The sequence below is a fragment of the Bactrocera dorsalis genome, chromosome 1 (assembly GCF_023373825.1).
Source record: "Bactrocera dorsalis isolate Fly_Bdor chromosome 1, ASM2337382v1, whole genome shotgun sequence".
NCBI lineage: Eukaryota > Metazoa > Arthropoda > Insecta > Diptera > Tephritidae > Bactrocera > Bactrocera dorsalis.
In genome coordinates, this window is record NC_064303.1 from 53,569,184 (window position 1) to 53,591,547 (window position 22,364).

The window sequence follows — 22,364 nt, forward strand, 5'->3', positions numbered from 1 at the left end:
CAAAGCAGGACTTTCAAATGCAATTTATTTAGGAAATTCATGCTTTTCCCAGCTGTGTGGCCTGGAGCCCCATCTTGCATTCTTCTGCCGGAAAGTTAAGTTGGTTAAAATAAGGCATCAACGTATCTTTAAGTGCAGACATGTATTGGATAGATCGCATTGTGCTTTCAATAAATTGTATGGGACCAGGATCTTCTGTAGAAATGCAGTCCCAAATCATCACTGAAAGCGGGTGTTTTACCCTGGGAAGAACACTGGAGCTCATTCACTGCTTCCAAATGGCATTCATCGCTAAAAATAAACTTTAAAAAAATTTTAAATACAATTTTAATATGCTTACTATTGTGAGGTTAAATAAATAAAGTAAATAAAAATAAAGGAATGTAAATATTTTATAAATGTACCTTGCTCCAATAACTGGAATCATAACTTTTGTGCAGCTGGGCACAACAGCACTCTTCGCTGGTTTCCTGCATTTTTAGCCGTTTTTGTAATATCTTCTGGGAAGAGTATGAAGCGATGTCTTAACGCCGGCGCTTTTAGCGTTTTGTAAAATATTTTGTTCTGACGCAGTTCTAATCATATAAGTTTTTTAATAATCATAATAAGTTTTTTTTCAGCCACCTATGTTTTAGAAATACCAACAATTTTGCTAGTTCCTGAGTAGCTCGAAGATTCTTCTTTCAAAAGAGCTACAAGATGTATTTTCTTGTCTAATAATGCTGCCAATACAGCTTTTAATTGAGCAACCCCATAGTTGGGCTCCGTAGGCCCAAACTGGCTTTAGAACTTGATTATATAGTAACAGTTTGTTTTGATTTGATAGCGTGAATTTCTTGCCAAATAAGTGGTAAAGTTTGCAAATTTCATATCAAGCTCGCTCCTTTTTTTATATGCTCTTTCCAGCATAGCTTAGCATCTAAGGTGATACCAAGGTACTTAGTACTGTTATGATGTATAGGAATGTTATTTATATAAATTGGACAAAAAGCCGCCATTTTCAAGGTAAAGTCGTCATTAATTGATTTGGTGTCGTTTAATTTGATGCGCCACTTAGGAATTGCGTTAACTGCTGTCTGCACTCGTCGATTAGATATTGAAGTTGACTCTCCAGCTGCTAACAAAGCTGTGTCATCCGCAAATGTCGCTGTCATATAACTGGAGTCAGATGGGAGGTCACTGGTATAAAATAAATAAAGCATTGGCCCCAACACGCTTCCCTGAGGAACACCCGCTTCTATTGGTTGCAAGTTTAAGTATGCATCCTCTTGCTTAATGCGGAAGTATCTATCTTTTAAGTACGAAGCACTTATTTCGAAAAATTGTGTGGGTAGCATGTATTTCAATTTGAGCTGCAGCCGCGTATGCCAAACATTGTCAAAATCTTGAGACGCGTCTAAGAAGGCCCCTGTACAAACGTTCTTTTTATCAATTGTATTTTCAACGAAATTAACGATTCGGTGTACCTGGTCAATTGTTGAATGGTGGTGACGGAAGCCATATTGATGTGTTGGTATAAGGTATTTATGAACGATTATTGGTTTGAGCCTATTTATGACTACATTTTTGTACACCGAAATTGGTCTATATTATGTAATATCGTGTACTGGCTTACCCGGCTTAGGTATCATTATGACTTCAGATACCTTCCATAGCGATGGCACGTATCTTAGGCATAATGCGCTGTTTATAATGTTTACAAGTTTTTTTTTATAAAATTCTTTGGTAAATTGCATAATATTTCTCCAGTTATTAATTCGTACCCATGTGCTTTTTTGAGTCTTGTGTTTCCGATAAGATTTTTAATTTATTTAATAGTAACAGGAAATACTGATGTGTCGATACAACCAACTACTTTCACAGTTTATCTCATACCCATCGTAAATGTGTTTCTCAATTGATTTGCAAATACGGCAGCTTTTTGTTCATTTGTTTTGGCCCATGCAGTTTCATTTAGTTTTAATGGTGCTACATGTTTTATTTGTTTATTAATATTTCTTGCAGCTTTTCAGAGTGAATAGTCAGTGGATTTATCAGCTATGAGTTTAGCCAGATAAGTTTTGAATGAAACATTTTTAAACTCTTTAATTTGTGCTATTAGTTTTGCTGTACGTTTATTAAGCTCAGTTTTGAGAGCAGAGAGCCATCTCCGTCGAAGCTTGTGCTTTTTATGGATACTTTCTAAGATGTGTTTTGGGTATTTGGTACCACATACATTCACGCGGGTATTTGGTGTACTCTTCCACGCAGCGTTTTGAATTATTTTTGTGAAATCTTCAACCTCACAGCCCAGCTCACTACCATATGTGCTTAAGTTTTCGGTCGACTTAATATTTCAACATATTTTTAAATTTATACTAATTAGTGCATAATAATAGGCTTTTCATACAGAGTTAGCACTGGAGAATGGTCAGAGCTTAGGTCTGAGCAATCTTTTATACATAAATTGAGTTTCGGTATTTTATTGATTATAAAGAAGTCCAGAAGGTCTGGCAATTTCTGACTATCTGTAGGCCAATAAGTGGGTCTTCCTGTAGAAACAAAATTGCATCCAACTGCTTGGTTGTAGTCGAACCAGATCCCAATGAGTGTGTTTCGCGTTCCGTCATATTTTTTTTAATAAATTCATATAAGTTTCTATTTTTATATTATGTCTAGGTGAACTATACAGAGCAATAAGATCAATGGGTGATTGTGCAGTTTAATGAAGTTGTTGTAGCTTGAATTTCTTTCGTCTTAATCGGATCTTCATCGCAGTGTTCAATAATGCTTTTGATAATTATAGCGCTCCCTCCTCGTGCTGAGTTTGCCGGGAGTGGTGTGTGATATAATTCATAATTTTTAAATTTAAAATATGGTTGGTTTGTAAAATGCGTTTCAGATAATGTGCCCAAAAAATAAGGTGACATTGTATTTATTTTGAAAATTCTTTATTTATTCTTCCAAATCAATTTCATCATTTCACTTCAAAGTAATCCCCTCTCGATGCAATGCACTTATGCCAACGGATTTTCCAATCTTCGAAACACTGGTTGTAGTCACATTCCGGGATGGCCTTCAGTTCCGTCTTCACTGCGACTTGAATCTCCTCCATCGTATAAAAACGCCGTCCCCGGAGCGGGCTTTTGAGCTTGGTGAACAGCCAGAAGTCGCACGGCACCAGATGAGGTGAATACGGTGGTTGCGGAACGATATGGGTTGAGTTTTTGGCGAAATGATCTCGAATTACGAAGGCAGTATGGGATGGTGCATTATGGTGGTGTAAAAACCAAGAATTGTCTTTCCACAATTCCGGCCTTTTTAGGCGGATAGCGTTACGCAAACGACGCATAACGTTCAAATAATACTCCTCGTTGACTGTTTGACCGGTTGGAAGCAATTCATGATACACAACACCATGATAATCAAAGAAAACAGTCAACATGACCTTGATTTTTGAGTGACTTTTGCGCGATTTTTTTGGTCTCGGCTGTCTTTTGGCACGATATTCGCTCGATTGATCGGTTGTTTCGGGGTCGTAAGCATAGAGCCAAGTCTCATCGCCAGTTATAATGCATTTCATGACACCCTGGTGGTCGGAAAGCATCGTTTCACACACTTCAACGCGACGTCTTTTTTCCAAAAAATTCAATGTTTTCGGTACCAGTCGAGATTTGACGCGCTTGAGGCCCAAAACATCCTTCAAAATGGTATTGGCTGAGCCTTTCGATATGCCAACTTCATATGCGAGGTCTCTAATTGTTAATCAACACCAAATCTTTGATTTGTTGAATGTGAGCTTCGTCGGTTGAGGTTGATGGTCGCCCTGGACGCCGACACGTTCACTTGTAAACATTTTTCACCAAAGGCTTTCTGCACCATCCTCAACGTATCCGCAGCAGAAAATTGATTCCGTAAACAAAATTTAATGCAAATTCTTTGCTCAACAAATTTCGACATCGCAAAAAACGAAAAACTCACTTTTAGCAGCTCACAATCACGAATGAATGTTTTGACATGAAATTTGACATAAATGTGACTGACAGTACTACCAACCTAAAAAAAATAATTCACCAAATCCTTCGACGCACGCAGTTTAAATTCAAATGTCACCTTATTTTTTGGGCACAGTAGTACATATGTATGTATGTAATTATTAAATGAAAAATTGATGCAACACAACAAAACATAGAGATTCACTCAAATTATAATAAATATATTTTTTCTGTAAAAAATAAAACAAATCAACATATTGAACTCAGTAAAAATTAAAAAAATTACAGTACTTTTCAAGGCTAATATATTCATTATAAAATAGATAGACAATAGACAATAGAATTAATTGAGGTATGCACTGCGACCTTGGGTCTATTGTGCCCTCTCCTAACTCACAGGAACTCACCAAGCCCCAACAAATCGATAAATTCTAGTATTTTGCTGGGAGCTAGTGAGTCGATGTGATCCCTATCCGGAAATGTAATTCCAAGGGCCTTAGACCTGCGTCTGCAGACTGCAATGCAATCGATCAGCAGGTGCTCCGGGTTTCAGGTTCCCTGTCGCAGAACCGGCAGTTAGAGCAAGAGGCAAGTCCTAAGTTGAACAGGTGCCTTTTCAACTTGCAGTGGCCGGTGTAGAATGCGACCAAGAGCCTGAGCTTGATCCTTGGGAGGTTGATTATTGATTTAAACCTTTTGAGGTTGTACCCCCCTATCAGCAACTTGGCATGCCGCATGCCATGCGCCCGTTGCCAATGACCTTCTCTGCCCTCTCTTTCCTCCTTACGGAGCAGCTCCTTTATCGTGTGGGGGCCCACCCCGGTGAACGGTTCGGGCCCTACCATATTTGTGGAGGCTGCAGAGCGGGCGAGCTCGTCAGCCAATTCATTTCCGGCTATGTCTCTATGACCAGGTACCCAAACTAGGTGCACCTGATTCATTCCCGCCAGGCTGTTTAGCCGTTCTCTACACTCCTGCACTAGCAGCGATTTGATCTCGTAGGCCGAGATCGCTTTTAGTGCCGCTTGGCTATCGCTGAGTATGGTTATCCGCTCATTGCGATAGCCGCGGTGGAGGTTTATCTCTGTACACCGACTTATGGCTAAGACTTCGGCCTGGAAGATACTGGGGAATCTACCCATCGGTATGGATAACCTTGATCCGTCGGTGTACCACTTCAGTGTACTGTCCCTCAGCAACAACTCAAGAGTGGAGTCACTCCACTCGCTCTTGCTGCCAAGGGTTACCTTGAATTTCCTCGTAAAGTTAACTGCCTTTGTAATCCCGTCCTTCGGGAGGAGGGCAATTGGATTACTGCCACTTATCACCTCCATCCTCTGGGACGAGATTATTTTTCCTTTGCCGCATCCCTCTGCCGTTTTTTGCAGAAGTGAGTGCTTGGCTACTTGGCCGATCACTATGTGGAGCGGTGTGAGTTCCAGCAGGACCTCCAGCGCCGCTGTTGGGCAGGTTCGCATAGCGCCCGTCATGCAGACGCATGCGAGCCGTTGGAGCCTCGATAGTCTCATCACCACCGAGGCCTGTGCCGCCACAGAGGCCGCTCCATATGTCACGATCGGTCGCACAATCATGGTATACAACCACCTGACAATCCTTGGATTGCAACCCCAGGATTTACCTGCCAGCCGATTGCACACCATTAGAGCCTTTGTCGCCTTGACCATGGTTTGGTCCACATGCTGCTTCCACCGCAAAGTGGAATCCAGAGTGAGACCGAGATATTTAACATTGCTGGTCATCTCGATCACTCTACCCCCAAGTGTGAGGTTCCTAAGTCCGCGTAGGGATCTTTGCCTTGTAAATGGGACGATGGTAGTCTTCGAGGGGTTGATGCTCAGCTCAACTCCCCTGCACCACTCCTTTGCCAGATTTAGGCCTCGTTGCACTAGGTCACAGAGAGTGTCCTCGAACTTGCCTTTCGCTATGATCACTATGTCGTCCGCATATCCTTGGCAGCGGATGCCGTTGTCGGTTAGCAATGCTAACAGGTCTTCCACGACAAGGCTCCACAGCAGGGGCGATAGTACACCACCCTGCGGACAGCCCCTTGTTGTGCCTAGGCGAATCTTTGTGCCCCTGCAGTGGTCTCAGCAATCCTGGTGCGGAGTACCGCCTCTATCCATCTACGCACTGGTGATGCCACATTCCTACCTTCCACTGCCATTGCCACACTTCTATGAGAAGTGTTGTCAAAAGCTCCTTCAATATCCAAAAAGGCGCATAGCATGACTTCCCCTCTCTCCAGTGAACTCTCTATTTCGGAGGTCAACTGGTACAGAGCTGTGTTGGTTGATCTGCCAGCTCTGTATGCATGCTGAGCTGCATGCAGGGGTGCGGTCCTCAGCGCCTTAGACCTTAAATGATGGTCTATTATCTTCTCCATAGTTTTCAGTAGGAAGGAGATTAGGCTAATCGGCCTGAAGGATTTGGCCAAAGAGTAGTCCTTCCTTCCCACTTTCGGTATGAAGATTACCTCAGCTGTCCTCCATGATTCGGGGATGTAGGCCAGCGCCAGGCTCTCCCTCAGCAGCCTAATCAGGTGTGGCATCAGAATCTGCTCACCCTGCTGTAGAAGCGCTGGGAAGATGCCGTCCACTCCCGGAGACTTGAACCTTTCGAACGAGGCCATTGCCCACCTGATCGAGTCCGCAGTAAACAGTTGTTTGGCGATAGCCCAATCAGTGCGGGATGGCCTATGTTCGGTTGAGGGCAGACACCAATAAACCGGGACAGTCTCCGGGAAGTGAGCACGCAAGAGCTCTGTAGCTCTGTCCTCCGCGCTGGTCGTAAATGTCCCGTCATTCTTTTTGATGGCTAGCGCTGTGTCCGTCTTCCCTTTAGCCAGAGCTTTATGCAGCCTGGCAGCTTCTGGTGTGGAGGAGACGTTTTCACAGAATCTCCTAAAGCTAACCTGTTTTGCAGACCTGATCTCTTTATTGTATAGCGTCAGGTTGCTCCTGTACTCCTCCCAGACCCCTGTACGTTTTGCCTTATTAAATAGCCTCCGTACCTTCTTCCTTAGGTCTGCGAGTTTCCTTGTCCACCAAGAGCATTTGCGCCTGTCTGTGGGTACAACTAAGGGGCAGCTGTCATTGTACGCGTTTATAATGGACCCGTTAAGCGCGGTCAGTCTGACCTCCATTCCCCGGCCCGTGGCGCTACTGTCAGTCTGCCCCTTCCTCTTTAGCTCCTCGTCTAGCCTCTCCTTGAAGGTACTCCAGTTGGTCCTTCGAGGGTTGCGTCTATGAGGGCACAGCTTGACCTCTGCCCTCAGCGCGAACCTCACAATTCTGTGGTCCGACAGGGAGGGCTCCGTTGAGACTCTCCACTGCGAGACCAGCCCCGTTGCAGGCTCATTACTGAGGGTGATGTCCAGCACCTCCCTCCTGCTTATAGTTACGAATGTGGGTTCACACCCTACATTCTCTACCGCTAAATTTCTACCTACTAGATATTCTAAAAGGGACTCACCTCTCGCGTTGCAGTCGGTGCTGCCCCATTCCGTGTGGTGGGCGTTCGCATCACAGCCGATGATAAGGGGGAGCTTATGCAGTCTACAGTGCTCCACCAGCCTTTCCACCGCCTCCGGGGGTGCCGTTGCTGCCTCTCCCGGAAAGTATGCTGAGGCTAGGACGAAGTCTTTGCCCTCACTGTCCCTAGCCTGCACCGCCACCAAGTCTTGCGTCAGAAACTCTGAAATGCAAAAGAAATCAATATTGCTTCTAACAACTATACACGTCCTAGGCCTCTCGCTTGAGAGGTCCCAGATTACCTTGTTTGCCTCCGTCTTGAGGCCCTTTACCTCTCCTTTATGGGTCCAAGGCTCTTGGATCAGCAGCGTGCCCAGTTTTTCCGCAGTGAACCTGCTTGTTATGACAGCTGAGGCTGCCGCCGCATGATGCAGGTTCACTTGGGCAATCTCCATGTTGACGGCCATCATAAATAGGGCTCGAGGAGGGAAAGGTCCTCTACCCCGCCGTCAACCGCGCTGCTGTCGATTGAGTCTCCAAGTCCATCTAGGAGCTCCTGCGTAGAGGGTAGCCCCATGCTCCGGCCATCGTCGGGGACGTCTATAGTCGGCTCTGGCACTGCCTGTTCAGTCCTGCTCCCGCAGGGCTGCTCCGACGACTCGTCCACCTCTATCTCCTTTTCCTCCGGGGTGGATACCGTCATTGCCTGGCTAACGACGCCTTTGTCCTGTGAAGGCGCGGGCGTCTTGGCTTCCTTGCTCCCGGTGTCAGCAGGCTTGTAGGGCCGCATAACGACCGTGCTGTACCTGTAGAACAGGCGGAAGCTCGCGGCCCGAACGTACTTGTATGACTCGTCGTCAATGTACACGTTCAACCTCCATCCTTCCATGTCGCCTAGCTTTTCCTTCTTACTGCTGGCGACACACCAGGCCGAGATACTGAGTCCCCTGTTCTGGTTCCTCAACAGGCCCAGGGTGTACTCGTAGGACCTATCTCCACTCCGAGGGAGAAGGCGGGTATTGTCACTTGCGAAGCGAATTTATTTGGCGAAGCGAACGCTTTAGCGAACATACCCCAATTTTGCATTGTGAATGGCGAATGAACGTATTCGCTAAAATACGTCGTTGCCATTCATGAAAAAAGTAGTGCGTTCATCCGAATTTGACATTTGTGCCATTTATACTTAAAAATTTTTTTATTATATCAACTGAAATTTGAAAATATTGTTACAAAAATTAGTATTAAGTTGTATTTGTATTACTATATGCATCCCTGATTATGAACAATAGCTGTAGGTATATGGAATAGCATTTGTCTTGTTGTAGACATCTGGCGCCGCACTGTCTGCTTGTCTAGTTAAACAATTGCTGAGTCTGGCGCCGCGACTGTCTGCTTGCGTCTGGCGCCGTATAGCCGTATGTTCTGGTAATTTCCAGACGTGATATTCTAGAAGGACACGTCGGCATCAGCGAGAAGTGCGTGGCTATATAAGCCGTGGCAGCGCCAACGTAATCAATCAGTGCTAAGAGTAAACTGCTATAGTGTAGACGAGTTGTGAAATAAAGAGTTGTTGAATTAAATTAAACAGTGTTGATTTTATTTGTCAATCCAGAGATACGAACCTAACAAAGTAAACTAGCAAGAGTAAATTCGTAACAATATGTTTAATAACGCGGATCTGTATTTTGAAGATAATTACGATGTGGAAACGCGAACTAATCTTCTTCGACAGCGCCGTTTTATTAGAGATAATTCTAATCCTACAGAGCTACCTAACACAGTGTATGTATCCAGTTCAATTATAATGAATAATAAGAATTTTTTGTTCAATGTACACGTATTTGTAGATTCGTTGCGAATTTCCGCTTGAACAAGGACGCATTTATGTATGTGCTGAATAAAATCAAAGACAAATTTCATTGTCGGATGTCGTCTTCCATAACGCCCATGTTAAAATTGTGTGCCGCACTCAGATTTTTTGCACATGGCAGTTACCAACAAGCTATAGGGAATGAATTTCAGTTGGGACTTGCTCAACCAACAGTTTCCCTTATTTTAAAAGAGATCATACCCATTTTGGAAAATGAAATTTGTCGTACCCATATAAGCGTAGATATGAGTGAAGAAGAAAAGCAGCAGGCAAGGAGCAAATTTTATTCAAGATCGGGAATACCAAATGTAATAGGCTGCATCGATGGAACCCATATTGCGATTTATGCTCCTACCACAAACAAACACCTCTATCTAAACAGAAAAGGATTTTTTAGCATAAATGCAATGATTGTGAGTTTTTATGAATTTAATACAGTAAAATTGGTATAAAAATTTTGTTATATTTTTATTACAGGCTTGTGATCATGATATGAATATCCGTTTTGTGGATGCTAGATATGCTGGTTCTACACACGATTCGTTCGTATGGAACAATAGTTCTCTGAAGGCATGTTTAGAGGCAGCGCATCAAAATGGAGATCAGAACTCTATTTATTTAGGTATTCGCAATATTTGACTACTGCGCAAGTTTAATCTTGACATATGAATATTGAAAACAATAATACATTTGCAGGTGACTCCGGATACCCACTAAGCCCTTATTTATTAACACCTTTCCGTCATGCAGAATCTGGAACTAGGGAGTCAATTTTTAATAAGAAGCACGCGAAAGCGAGAAATGTTGTTGAACGTACGATTGGAGTTTTGAAATGCCGTTTCAGATGTCTTCTGAGTGATAGAAAAATGCGCTACGATCCTGCTAAAGTAACATCCGTTATTAATATATGCTGCGCCTTGCACAACATTTGTAAAAAATTTAGAATCGGTGATCCGGAGGAGGCTGAAACCTTCTTTGATGCCGTTGTACCATTGGAACCAATTAATGAAAATGGCAATGGTTCACCAGGAGAGCGCCGCAGAAGACAAATTGCTGATGCTCTGATGTAAATGAAACTATACCGACTTCAGTGAATAATATATTGTATTCTTTTATTTTATTCAATACTTTGAAATTCAATATTACATAGATAATAAATATATAAAAATTACAAAAACTACATGCTTTTAAATTAAATTAAAAAAATCACAGATTCAATTCTGTCACTTACAATAATAAAGTAAAAATAAATTCATCACATGTTTTCTTAAAAGAATCACAGATTCAATTCCGTCACTTACAATAATAAAGTAAAAATAAATTCGTCACATGGTTAAAATATGAAATAAAAAAAAATTCATCACATTCTTATGAAATAAACTATAAACTAAATTCAATCTATTTACAAGCACCCTATTTTTTTTGCATTTTTAATTTTAAAATTTGTAGTTTTATTTCCATCTTTTCTTTATGTCTTTTTTTTTCTCTAAATATTCTTCCTTCTTCCTTTCTTCTTTCATTTTCATTAATTTAATTTCTTCCTGTTTAAGTTCATAAGTTTTTCTTGCATACCTTGCAATTTCATCAACTTTTTTTTCCATTTTTGCAATTTTGTTGGAAAGGATGTCTTGCACTTCGGCTTGCTTTTCCAACGCTTTCATCCGAATGACTTCACGTTCCTCTACTGTCATTCTAGGACGGCTGCTTGAGGATTGCGATGCCAAATCCATGGCTCGTTGTGTTTCCACGGTCGTGCGCTCTTCTGGCTGAATTTCATTATTATTTACCGCAGTTTCCACTTCATTAGAGCCATACGCTAAGCCTGTAGGATTTACAGCCGCCTGAAGGTGAAGAAGCTCATCCACACTTTGCTCTAATGGAGATAAACTTTGCTGAGCATAAGGTCCTCCTCCTGTGGCAACAGTTTCGCGTCGGTTTGTCGCTATTTTTTTTTTTTATTTTCAGTTTATAATCTAACCAAACCTAAATGCTACACATAAGTAACTTCAACCAAACAAATTAATTAAATTTTTACCTTATTCCACTCGCGTCCGTTTCGCAATGGTGGACCAATGGCATTGAGTTCGGCAGCGAACAGATCCCATTGCTCTGCCCTGCTTTTCTTCGTCGATCCAAAATTCCCCATTCCTCTGGCGACGTCCGGATTATTTTCCATTAACGCAACCAATTTTTGAAATTGTTGCGTTGTTGTACGTTTTGTTCTAGAAGTATCGTTTTGTTAAATATAATTAAATAATTACATTTGCTCAAATAACGATCAAAATTTACTTACGTCCTTTCCATTTCAAATAGCGAATAAAAAATACATTCGTCAAATTTTGACACTAATGGCGAAGCGAATGACGTTTTTTCGCCAGTGGCAATACCAGAAATTTATTTTCGCCACTCGTTCGCCATTTTCTGGCGAATTCGTTAGAGATTCGCAACTTACAATTCGCCACGGCGAAACTCGCCAAAATTTTCATTCGCTTCGCAAGTGACAATACCCGCCGAATACTGTCATGCTGCGCATGATTGGCACGTCTTCCACCCTCTTCGCACAGAGGACAGGGCCCGTCCAGCCTCCCAGCTTTGGAGCGTGTTCCCTCAGCCAGTTGGCGGACGACTCGTCATGGCAGTCTACCTGCATCATGCCTCCCCTGAAGTCGATGCCCAGGAAGGACGCCGTATAGTCCACTCCTTCACACACCTCGTCCATGAGGATGTCCTGCAGCACGGTGAGCTCCTCCGTTTTTAGCGCCTCCGCCGGGTAATTGAGAGGCAGAACAGCCATGCGGATGCCCCTAACAGCGTCCGCATACCCGCGCCGCACCTCCTCCACCCGGTGAGGAGCCGGTCCAGATTGTTGGCCACCGGTTGCCTTCGCGTCTGTGCCCCGCACCCTCTTGGATCGTGGGGGCAATGCCCTGCTGTCGCCCCGCCGTAAGGACAGCGTAGTGCTGACCGGACCACGGCCGCCGCTACCGCTGCCCTGCGCGCGAGCTGGCACATTGTGGTCGCGTCCAGTCGCCGGATTGACGTTGACCCATTGGCTCTTGCTCCTGGCTAGAGCCTCCGCCTCCTCCGGGGTTTTCCCATCGTGTAGGTGGCGTAGGTACCACCTCATGGTGGAGCCACTCATCCCTCTCCTGCGTGGATCCCCACACCCACCGGGTTGGCCAGCTTCTGGGAGGGGGCGCTGCCCACCTCTTCTGCGCCTTCTCCTCCTTCTCCTTTTAGTGCCGTCAGGCTCTGCCCGACACGACTCACCAGAGGTCGACCCACTGCACCCTCCGGCGGGGGGCTTGACGATGTTCCTTTGTGCTGCATCGGCTCCAGGCGTTCCCCCCAGGTGAGCTCCGCTGCAGGAGGGCACGTCGTCGTCATCCTCCCTGGCGTGCTAGTCGAACAGCGAGCGCTCCTCTGGCGTGAGAGCGTCAAGGTATCTAGGCTTACGCCTGGCCCCTCGACCCCCCTTACCTTCCGCTGCTCCAGTCCCCTTCTCTTTATCCGCTACCGTTTTCCCTTGTCGCTGCCCTTTGTCCGTCATCAAATCAGGTTTTGTTGTTGTTTGTTTTTGTGTTTGTTCGTTCATCTTGTTCGTTCGACCCTTGGCTCAACAAGGTGAGCTGTCGGGTCTATGGTCTAAATGGGGAACGGGAAGGTCCGCCACACCAGAGCCCCTTGGCGCGGTAAGGCCACCGTTACTTCCCAATTCGGCCCGGTGTTGGGAAGGCTGCGTTAAAATACAGCCGAATTTACCTCTGCACCGCGGCAAGGTGCCTACCATTAGCAGAGGCTTATAAAAAAAAAAAAAAATAGATGATTCCATCACTAATCTTTAGTTGGTTATTTTTTATTTTTTTTTTTGAAAAAAGGATATCGGAGAGCGTCAAGAATGTTTACGTGGTTAGTAGAGAACAATCATAGAGAAATGCACCCTTTTATTAAATTATTAACTATTCCAAATAAAATACGATCAGAAATTAAAATTTTCGATTTTAATTTCAATATATAGCAAACTGTTTCTAATTACACCGGCCTAATTCCTTGTTCAAGTTCTGATTATTTTTTTCCACTAATTTGGTAGTGCTGATCACGAAATTATACCTCATTTTATCGTATCACATCAGGTTTAAAAAAAAACTCTACCTTTCGGTAGGTCTAAGATATGGAGAGAGCAGACAAATCATATTGATGATTGTTATTTTTGCTGTACATATGTGAAAGGTTTTAATGCTAAAAATAAAAATAAAATTGTCTCGGCAAATGTATCTACAATTACTCGTACACGGCCGATTCCACATGGTTCAGATATGCCAGTGCCCCTTCCAAGCTCAATATCCGATCTTAGTTCAACATCATCAGTACAAAATTTACAGCGTCAAGAGTCGAAGGAAGTTTATGAACCAATTTTAAATCAACCACAGAAATTTACTCAAGGTGAATTAAATGATTTAGTTAGAAAACTAAATCTTTCTAAAGAATCTGCTTAACTTCTTGGATCTAGACTTCATGCCAAACATCTGTTAGCTCCAAATACAATACATATTTTGCATGGTATAGAAAACGTGAAGCAGAATTTGCACCTTTTTTTTTTAGTTTGTTTTAAGAATATTCCCAATCTTACTGAAAAGTTACGAGTAAAATATAATTCTGGAGATTGGAGACTTTTTATAGATTCTTCAAAGATTATCTGAAGCAAAAAGAATGAGTGTTCGATGGACCACAAATAATAAACACCCCAACTATAAAAATAAGGTTGCAAATCTATTAGATAAGTATCGGAAATAGAGGTGTAATATGAGCATAAAACTCCACTTTCTATATTCACATATGGACTTTTCCTTGATAATATTGGTGATTACAGAGAAGAGCAGGGAAAAAGTTCAACCAGGACATAAAAACTATGGAGACAAGGTACCAAGGACAAAAATATGTGAATATAATGACTGATTACTCCTGGTCACTCACACGTGATATTACTGAAGATACTCACAAAAAGACTACACCCAGACGTAATATTGTCGCGAAACGTAAAAGATGTCACTCCAAATAGTTATGTAGCATTGTTTAGACTCAGTGTTTTCTTTGTAAATGTTCAAATATATGTTTTGTAATATGATTATTGATTTTTTCTTTACAATTTGAAAAAAATGCTTTTTCCTTCTTTTAAAAAAATCTGATGTGATAGGGCAATATGTAAGTGTTTTCGTGTTTAAAATAGTAAAAATTGGTAATATTTGTGGCTCAAATACTAACAACATTCAAAAAATTTTGATTTGTCGGCCGGTGTTATTGAAGGCTCTAATTTATGAGCGTAGACGTTGAGTAAATTTAAAAATTTCTCTAAAGCTATAAGTTTGCCACTGCTGTATCTATAAATATTTTTTATTTGGAGAACCTTCTCCATCCGCACATGCCCGATTGGGACGGATTTCTAATATTCTCCCGGTTAATGTATTGGTTAGGCCCCACAATGAAGGTGCCCGCGAAAACTTGGTTTTTAATAAAAATTGTTCTTTCTGACAGTCACTCAAGATGTTTGTATTTTTGAAGATGAAAGTTAAGTATATTGGGTTGTCAAGCAAGTCTTGCGGTATTTTTATTGATTTTTTTTTTTTTATTGAAATTGAAATGAATTTTTGATGACTCATGCCCAGCTCTTGACCGATGCTATGGCTGTTACTATGCCGGTCTCTTTCGACTAATTCAGCGATTTTACGGCAATTTTCGACGACAGGCCTTGCGGAGCGTGGCGCATCTTCGACCACCTCTACACAAGACCGAAAACGTTGAAACCATCGTTGTGTGGTGGAAATGGAAACTGTATCGGGTCCATAAACTGCACAAATTGTATTGGCGGCTTGAGATGCATTTTTGCCTTTATCGTAATAGTACTGTAAAATACGCCGTATTTTCTCTTTATTTTGCTCCATGTTTGCGACGCTATAACTCACGAACGACTTAAAGAAAAAAGAAACAATCAATCAAACACGTGTTAGCGCGTGAAATGAGCTTTTCAAAAAGGTATAGCATGACCAGATGCGACGAATAAAACTAGAACAACGCGCTTTCAGCGCCAACTAGCGAAAATGCCGCAAGACTTTTTTGACCACCCAATATATGTATATTAATTATTCAATACAGTTTCTTTAATGCTTTACCGCTGGTTGGGGATAGAAAAGACTTCTGTCAATTGAAAATATTTTCATTCTAATTTTTATTTGGTTTTTATTTTGTTTATATACAATTTAGAAATATTAATTTTATAATTTAATTGTTTGAACCCGATAAATGTAGCTGGGCATATTGCAAATGCATTTTTCAAATTTTATTCTTTAAAGCATGCTTAAAAAATTTTGCATTTGACAATGAACTTCTGTGCGAAAAGGCTATAAGGCAGGTTGGATAGGTGATTTCCCTCTACATATCAATGATTATTTAGGTTTTTGTACACTTATTTAATTCTGTTTGTCATATTAAAAAGTAAGAACTAAGGGATCAGGGGGGGGTAATCTTAAAAAAAAAATCCGGTCCTTTTTTTTTATACCCTTATAATTAATGTAGAAACCCACTATACCATTGGAAGGTTTCGAAAAAGGCTCAAAAATAATAATACCGCTCGACGTTCGGTACGCTGGGAATGCACATCTGGCAGTACCTCAAACTTTAAGCGCGTTTTTCTCAAAACACACATTTTTAAACTGGCGGACATGATTCCGGTCGAACTACTCACCCGATTTGCTTCATTTGTTTTTTTTTTAATATATTTTCTGTTTTTAATTGACAATGTTATGACAAAATGCATGTAAAAAACACGGGGAAAATTAAAAAAACGTTGATTACTTTTTTATTTATCAACATTTTTTCATGATTCTAGTGGAAACGATAACCATTCACGTATTTTTAAGAATAATTGTTTCAGATGATCCAAACATGAGAAATCCTGTCCGAGAGTGAAAAGACGCATCTCATTCACCCAGCCATTTCTCCGACAGATGCCATCAAAAAATTCCAAAAAAAATTTGTTTGTACACTCCACGATATACCTCATGATATGTGAACAAAGTTCTATTGTAGAATAAAAATTTCTATAAAAAAATTTCAAAAACAGGCCCGATGACCCTACTGACCCCTTAAGCCCAAAGTTGCAGACTAAAAATTCACTACAGTAGAAACTCGATTAACCGGACTAATTGTTGTCGATAGGCATTCGGATAATCGAAAATCCGGATAATCGAATGTATGAAGAAAAACAAATAGATATTCATATCCTGCAACGAAAATCAATGTTTATTAAGAAATGAACACTTACTTATGTATGTATGTACCAGAGTCCTGCACGAGTAATTAAAAAAGTAACATGTTAGCAAGCGGCGATGCCGATGCGGCGAGTACACTCTACGTAACGGTACTTTGGCATCGTGGGCATCGGCATCGAGGGTATCGGCATCGCGGGCATCGCCGATTACTAACATGTTACCAGTGGTCGGCATTTCTTAGAACAATTGTGGAAACTAACTTCACACGTACGCTTACGCTCTATCGCAGAGCCGCTCAAAATTTTTCATACCTATACTCGGAGTATAGGCAAGCAAATGCAGTCGAAGCATGTACGCTATGACGCTAATTCTGCCAGCGTCAAAAATACACTCGAAATACAGGAATTCAGTTTCGAATAAGCATATAGAGGACTTAATGAGAATCAAAACTTACGATCTTGAAGTCGATATGGAAAAAATCATGGAAAGTTAAAAAAATTAACTTAAAATTATTGTTCTTAATTGCTTTTTTAATCAAAAACCATAATTTTTTATTTTTTTCTAAATTTTTAATAACAAAATAAACAAATAGCACGATTTCACTCAGTGTACTAAGCAAGCGCGCGCACACAATCATACGCTAGCAGATATCAAATGTGTGATTGTATGCGTTGGTAAATAAATTGCGCATTATTTTGAGCGGCTCTGCTCTATCGTTCAGTCGTTGTCGAGCCAGCAACGAATTAACATCATGTAAGACTATAGCGTTTCATTTGGCATTGACGATACCAGATAGTAATCGTACGATGCCACGATGCCGCGATGCCGATGTGCAATGTTACCTTCGCATCGTGGTAATCGTCAGAAGTGTTACTTAGTAACGTAATCGTACGATGCCTACCTTAATCGTGCAGGCCTCTGGTATGTACATATTTTCTTAGATTACACTACATACGTAATACTAAACTGCAGCATTAATCATGAAATACAATAAAATATTTAGGTACGTATGTACGAATAATTTGTCTACAATATGTATGTATTTGGTAATTTGCATTTGGTAATCATGAAATAAGTACGTAGGTAATAAGTTTAATTTGGTTTAAAATATTTGGTAATTGTCATTTGACGTAAGCAACTTTTTCTCTTCATTGCTGCTATATCACCAATTCGTTTCAGTTGTAGTAGACTCACAGTATCACTCTAGGGGTATTCTCTCGCTCTCGCAAACCCCTTGCACGGTGCAAGAACTGCATATATTTCCTCTCGGTGCACCGGCACAACAACAAACACACGCAGAAAATTATTTGCAAGGGCTGTAAAAAATGTCAGACCAAAAACCATGTATATTTGCGTGCAATGTCATGGAAAAATATAATTGCAACCCTGTTTTAGCTGACATTTTAAATAAAGTCATATAGCGTTGTTAAATTGTCTCTTACGCTTTGGCAGGTTTAAATATGTAGACGTGACACGCACGTCAGAGCGGAGTCACAATTGCAAATGAACTAAAACAATAATGAAACGCGCGGGGCAGCGGCAGCGACCCCACCTGTGCGAGCGGAATATGCAAGTTCCGACACGTTCATGATTCCATAATTTCTACGTAGGTACATATAAATTGGTCGCGATTGGTAGTCCGGATAATCGCGAATCCGTATAACTGAGGGCCGGATAAACGAGTTTCTACTGTACCTAGTTTTGTCTTTAATATTCTTCTTTTATATTCATGAAGAATTACTATTGATTTGTACATTTCCGATAATTCACTTTGTATTAACTCTTTGAGTGACAAATATTTCAGAAAGTTAGAATATTCGTGCTGTTCAAATTATAGACCACCGCTGCTGCTGCCATTTATATAATATTCTTGGAAACATGTTTTATCTTCGAGAGATGTGGAATATCGCATTTTCCGCATATCCACTGTTACGTCTGTTTCTGATCCTTCAATTATTTCAAGCCGAAATTCTTTATGTTTTAGGGAGTATTGTTCCGTTAAATTGTACGAAATATATGAATTCACTATGCAAATATCCAAAAAGTAGAAAAGAAAATACTACAATCGGATGGCTCCATATTTTCAACACCAATATCATTATGGAATCTGCAAAAACTTTGATACCGCCCTCAATCGATTCTAAATCGGAGGGAATTTCAGCACAATCCAATCTCAATTCTTCAAATTCGTCCAAGAATTGCCTGATATTCTCTTCGCTCACGTTTCGGCAGTTGTCCCTGTTTTTCAGTACAAAATCCGCGGTGGTTTAAAATGAGTACCAATACAAGAATTACTCCTCATGAGTGTAGCATTTCACCAATATATTATTGGACCTTATTCCATTCACATGCGCAACTTTCAAAAGAATTACGTGAAATTAACGACAAAACGGATAGAAACAGTGAAACTGCACCTGAAAATTTGGCATAATGGCGCCATTAATCCGTTATAATTTTTGGTACGAATTTTAAACCTGTGAGTCACTTGTAATGAGTGGTACAAATTTTAGACAGCTCTGCTGAAAGAGTTAAGGGGAGTTCTGCTTTTATAGAAGGCATACACGCAACAATTAGTTGGTTGATTGAGTTGGGCTAGAATTTGAGGCCAACTTCATTTTGAATATTCACTTCGTTGCTTAAACATGAGTTCGGAAGTTGTTGCTTTACTTATTATAAATGAAGCGCTCACTTTGACAGCCGAAATAAAATGGCGAAATAGTTTGAAATCGCACGACCAACCCAAACACTATCAAACTAACACAACCAACTTGACAAAATATCAAAAAATTTTGATTTTCATCCAATCAGTTGGTACAACTCATACAACTGCCCCACATATGTACGTAACAATCAGGTGTATAATTCGATGAAATTGGTGTTTTTCTCAAAACACACATTTTTAAACTGGCGGACATGATTCCGGTCGAACTACTCACCCGATTTGCTTCATTTGTTTTTTTTTTTTAATATTTTTTCTGTTTTTTATTGACAATGTTATGACAAAATGTATGTAAAAAACACGGGGAAAATTAAAAAAAACGTTGATTACTTTTTTATTTATCAACATTTTTTCATGATTCTAGTGGAAACGATAACCATTCTCGTATTTTTAAGAATAATTGTTTCAGATGATCCAAACATGAGAAATCCTGTCCGAGAGTGAAAAGACGCATCTCATTCATCCAGCCATTTCTCCGACAGATGCCATCAAAAAATTCCAAAAAAAATTTGTTTGTACACTCCACGATATACCTCATGATATGTGAACAAAGTTCTATTATAGAATAAAAATTTCTATAAAAAAAATTTTCGAAAACAGGCCAGATGACCCTACTGACCCCTTAAGCCCAAAGTTGCAGACTAAAAATTCACTACCTAGTTTTGCCTTTAATGTTCTTCTTTTATATTCATGAAGAATTACTATTGATTTGTACATTTCTGATAATTCACTTTGTATTAACTCTTTGAGTGACAAATATTTCAGAAAGTTAGAATATTCGTGCTGTTCAAATTATACACCACCGCCGCTGCTGCCATTTATATGATATTCTTGGAAACATGTTTTATCTTCGATAGGGATGTGGAATATTGCATTTTCCGCATATCCACTGTTACGTCTGTTTCTGATCCTTCAATTATTTCAAGCCGAAATTCTTTGTTTTAGGGAGTATTGTTCCGTTAAATTGTACGAAATGTATGAATTCACTATGCAAATATCCAAAAAGTAGAAAAGAAAATACTACAATCGGATGGCTCCATATTTTCAACACCAATATCATTATGGAATCTGCAAAAACTTTGATACCGCCCTCAATCGATTCTAAGTCGGAGGGAATATCAGCACAATCCAATCTCAATTCTTCAAATTCGTCAAAAAATTGCCTGATTTTCTCTTCGCTCACGTTTCGGCAGTTGTCCCTATTATCTGTTTACAAAATAAATCAAATATTTTTCAGTACAAAATCCGCGGTGGTTTAAAATGAGTACCAATACAAGAATTACTCCTCATAAGTGTAGCATTTCACCAATATATTATTGGACCTTATTCCATTCACATGCGCAACATTCAAAAGAATTACGTGAAATTAACGACAAAACGGATAGAAACAGTGAAACTGCACCTGAAAATTTGGCATAATGGCGCCATTAATCCGTTATAATGTTTGGTACGAATTTTAAACCTGTGAGTCACTTGTAATGAGTGGTACAAATTTTAGACAGCTCTGCTGAAAGAGTTAAGGGGAGTTCTGCTTTAATAGAAGGCATACACGCAACAATTAGTTGGTTGATTGAGTTGAGCTAGAATTTGAGGCCAACTTCATTTTGAATATTCACTTCGTTGCTTAAACATGAGTTCGGAAGTTGTTGCTTTACTTATTATAAATGACGCGCTCACTTTGACAGCCGAAATAAAATGGCGAAATAGTTTGAAATCGCACGACCAACCCAAACACTATCAAACTAACACAACCAACCTGACAAAATATCAAAAAATTTTGATTTTCATCCAATCAGTTGGTACAACTCATACAACTGCCCCACATACGTAACAATCAGGTGTATAATTCGATGAAATTGGTGTTTTTCTCAAAACACACATTTTTAAACTGGCGGACATGATTCCGGTCGAACTACTCACCCGATTTGCTTCATTTGTTTTTTTTTTTAATATTTTTTCTGTTTTTTATTGACAATGTTATGACAAAATGTATGCAATAAACACGGGGAAAATTAAAAAAAAAAACGTTGATTACTTTTTTATTTATCAACATTTTTTATGATTCTAGTGGAAACGATAACCATTCACGTATTTTTAAGAATAATTGTTTCAGATGATCCAAACATGAGAAATCCTGTCCGAGAGTGAAAAGACGCATCTCATTCACCCAGCCATTTCTCCGACAGATGCCATCAAAAAATTCCAAAAAAAATTTGTTTGTACACTCCACGATATACCTCATGATATGTGAACAAAGTTCTATTATAGAATAAAAATTTCTATAAAAAAAATTTCGAAAACAGGCCAGATGACCCTACTGACCCCTTAAGCACAAAGTTGCAGACTAAAAATTCACTATCTAGTTTTGCCTTTAATGTTTTTCTTTTATATTCATGAAGAATTACTATTGATTTGTACATTGCTGATAATTCACTTTGTATTAACTCTTTGAGTGACAAAGATTTCAGAAAGTTAGAATATTCGTGCTGTTCAAATTATATACCACCGCCGCTGCTGCCATTTATATGATATTCTTGGAAACATGTTTTATCTTCGATAGGGATGTGGAATATTGCATTTTCCGCATATCCACTGTTACGTCTGTTTCTGATCCTTCAATTATTTCAAGCCGAAATTCTTTATGTTTTAGGGAGTATTGTTCCGTTAAATTGTACGAAATATATGAATTCACTATGCAAATATCCAAAAAGTAGAAAAGAAAATACTACAATCGGATGGCTCCATATTTTCAACACCAATATCATTATGGAATCTGCAAAAACTTTGATACCGCCCTCAATCGATTCTAAGTCGGAGGGAATATCAGCACAATCCAATCTCAATTCTTCAAATTCGTCAAAAAATTGCCTGATTTTCTCTTCGCTCACGTTTCGGCAGTTGTCCCTATTATCTGTTTACAAAATAAATCAAATATTTTTCAGTACAAAATCCGCGGTGGTTTGAAATGAGTACCAATACAAGAATTACTCCTCATAAGTGTAGCATTTCACCAATATATTATTGGACCTTATTCCATTCACATGC

General features: G+C 40.2%; 1 protein-coding gene across 5 annotated transcripts in view; it reads left to right on the forward strand.

Moving 5' to 3' along the window:
• The window catches only part of LOC105223759 (methionine aminopeptidase 1D, mitochondrial), a 63,923-nt gene that overhangs the window by 22,828 nt on the left and 18,731 nt on the right, over positions 1-22,364 (forward strand). Inside the window, exons 2-4 of one of the 5 annotated variants that reach the window (XM_049446068.1) lie at positions 9,313-9,748; positions 9,813-9,957; positions 10,032-10,604. The exons of 3 other annotated variants lie outside the window; for them this stretch is intronic. In XM_049446068.1, coding sequence (XP_049302025.1) covers positions 9,350-9,748; positions 9,813-9,957; positions 10,032-10,405 — 918 coding nt within the window. In that variant the 5' untranslated portion in view covers positions 9,313-9,349 and the 3' untranslated portion in view covers positions 10,406-10,604. Of the gene's footprint in view, positions 1-9,312; positions 9,749-9,812; positions 9,958-10,031; positions 10,605-22,364 lie in introns of those variants that run through there. One more of the 5 variants, XM_049446071.1, reaches the window with a different exon arrangement.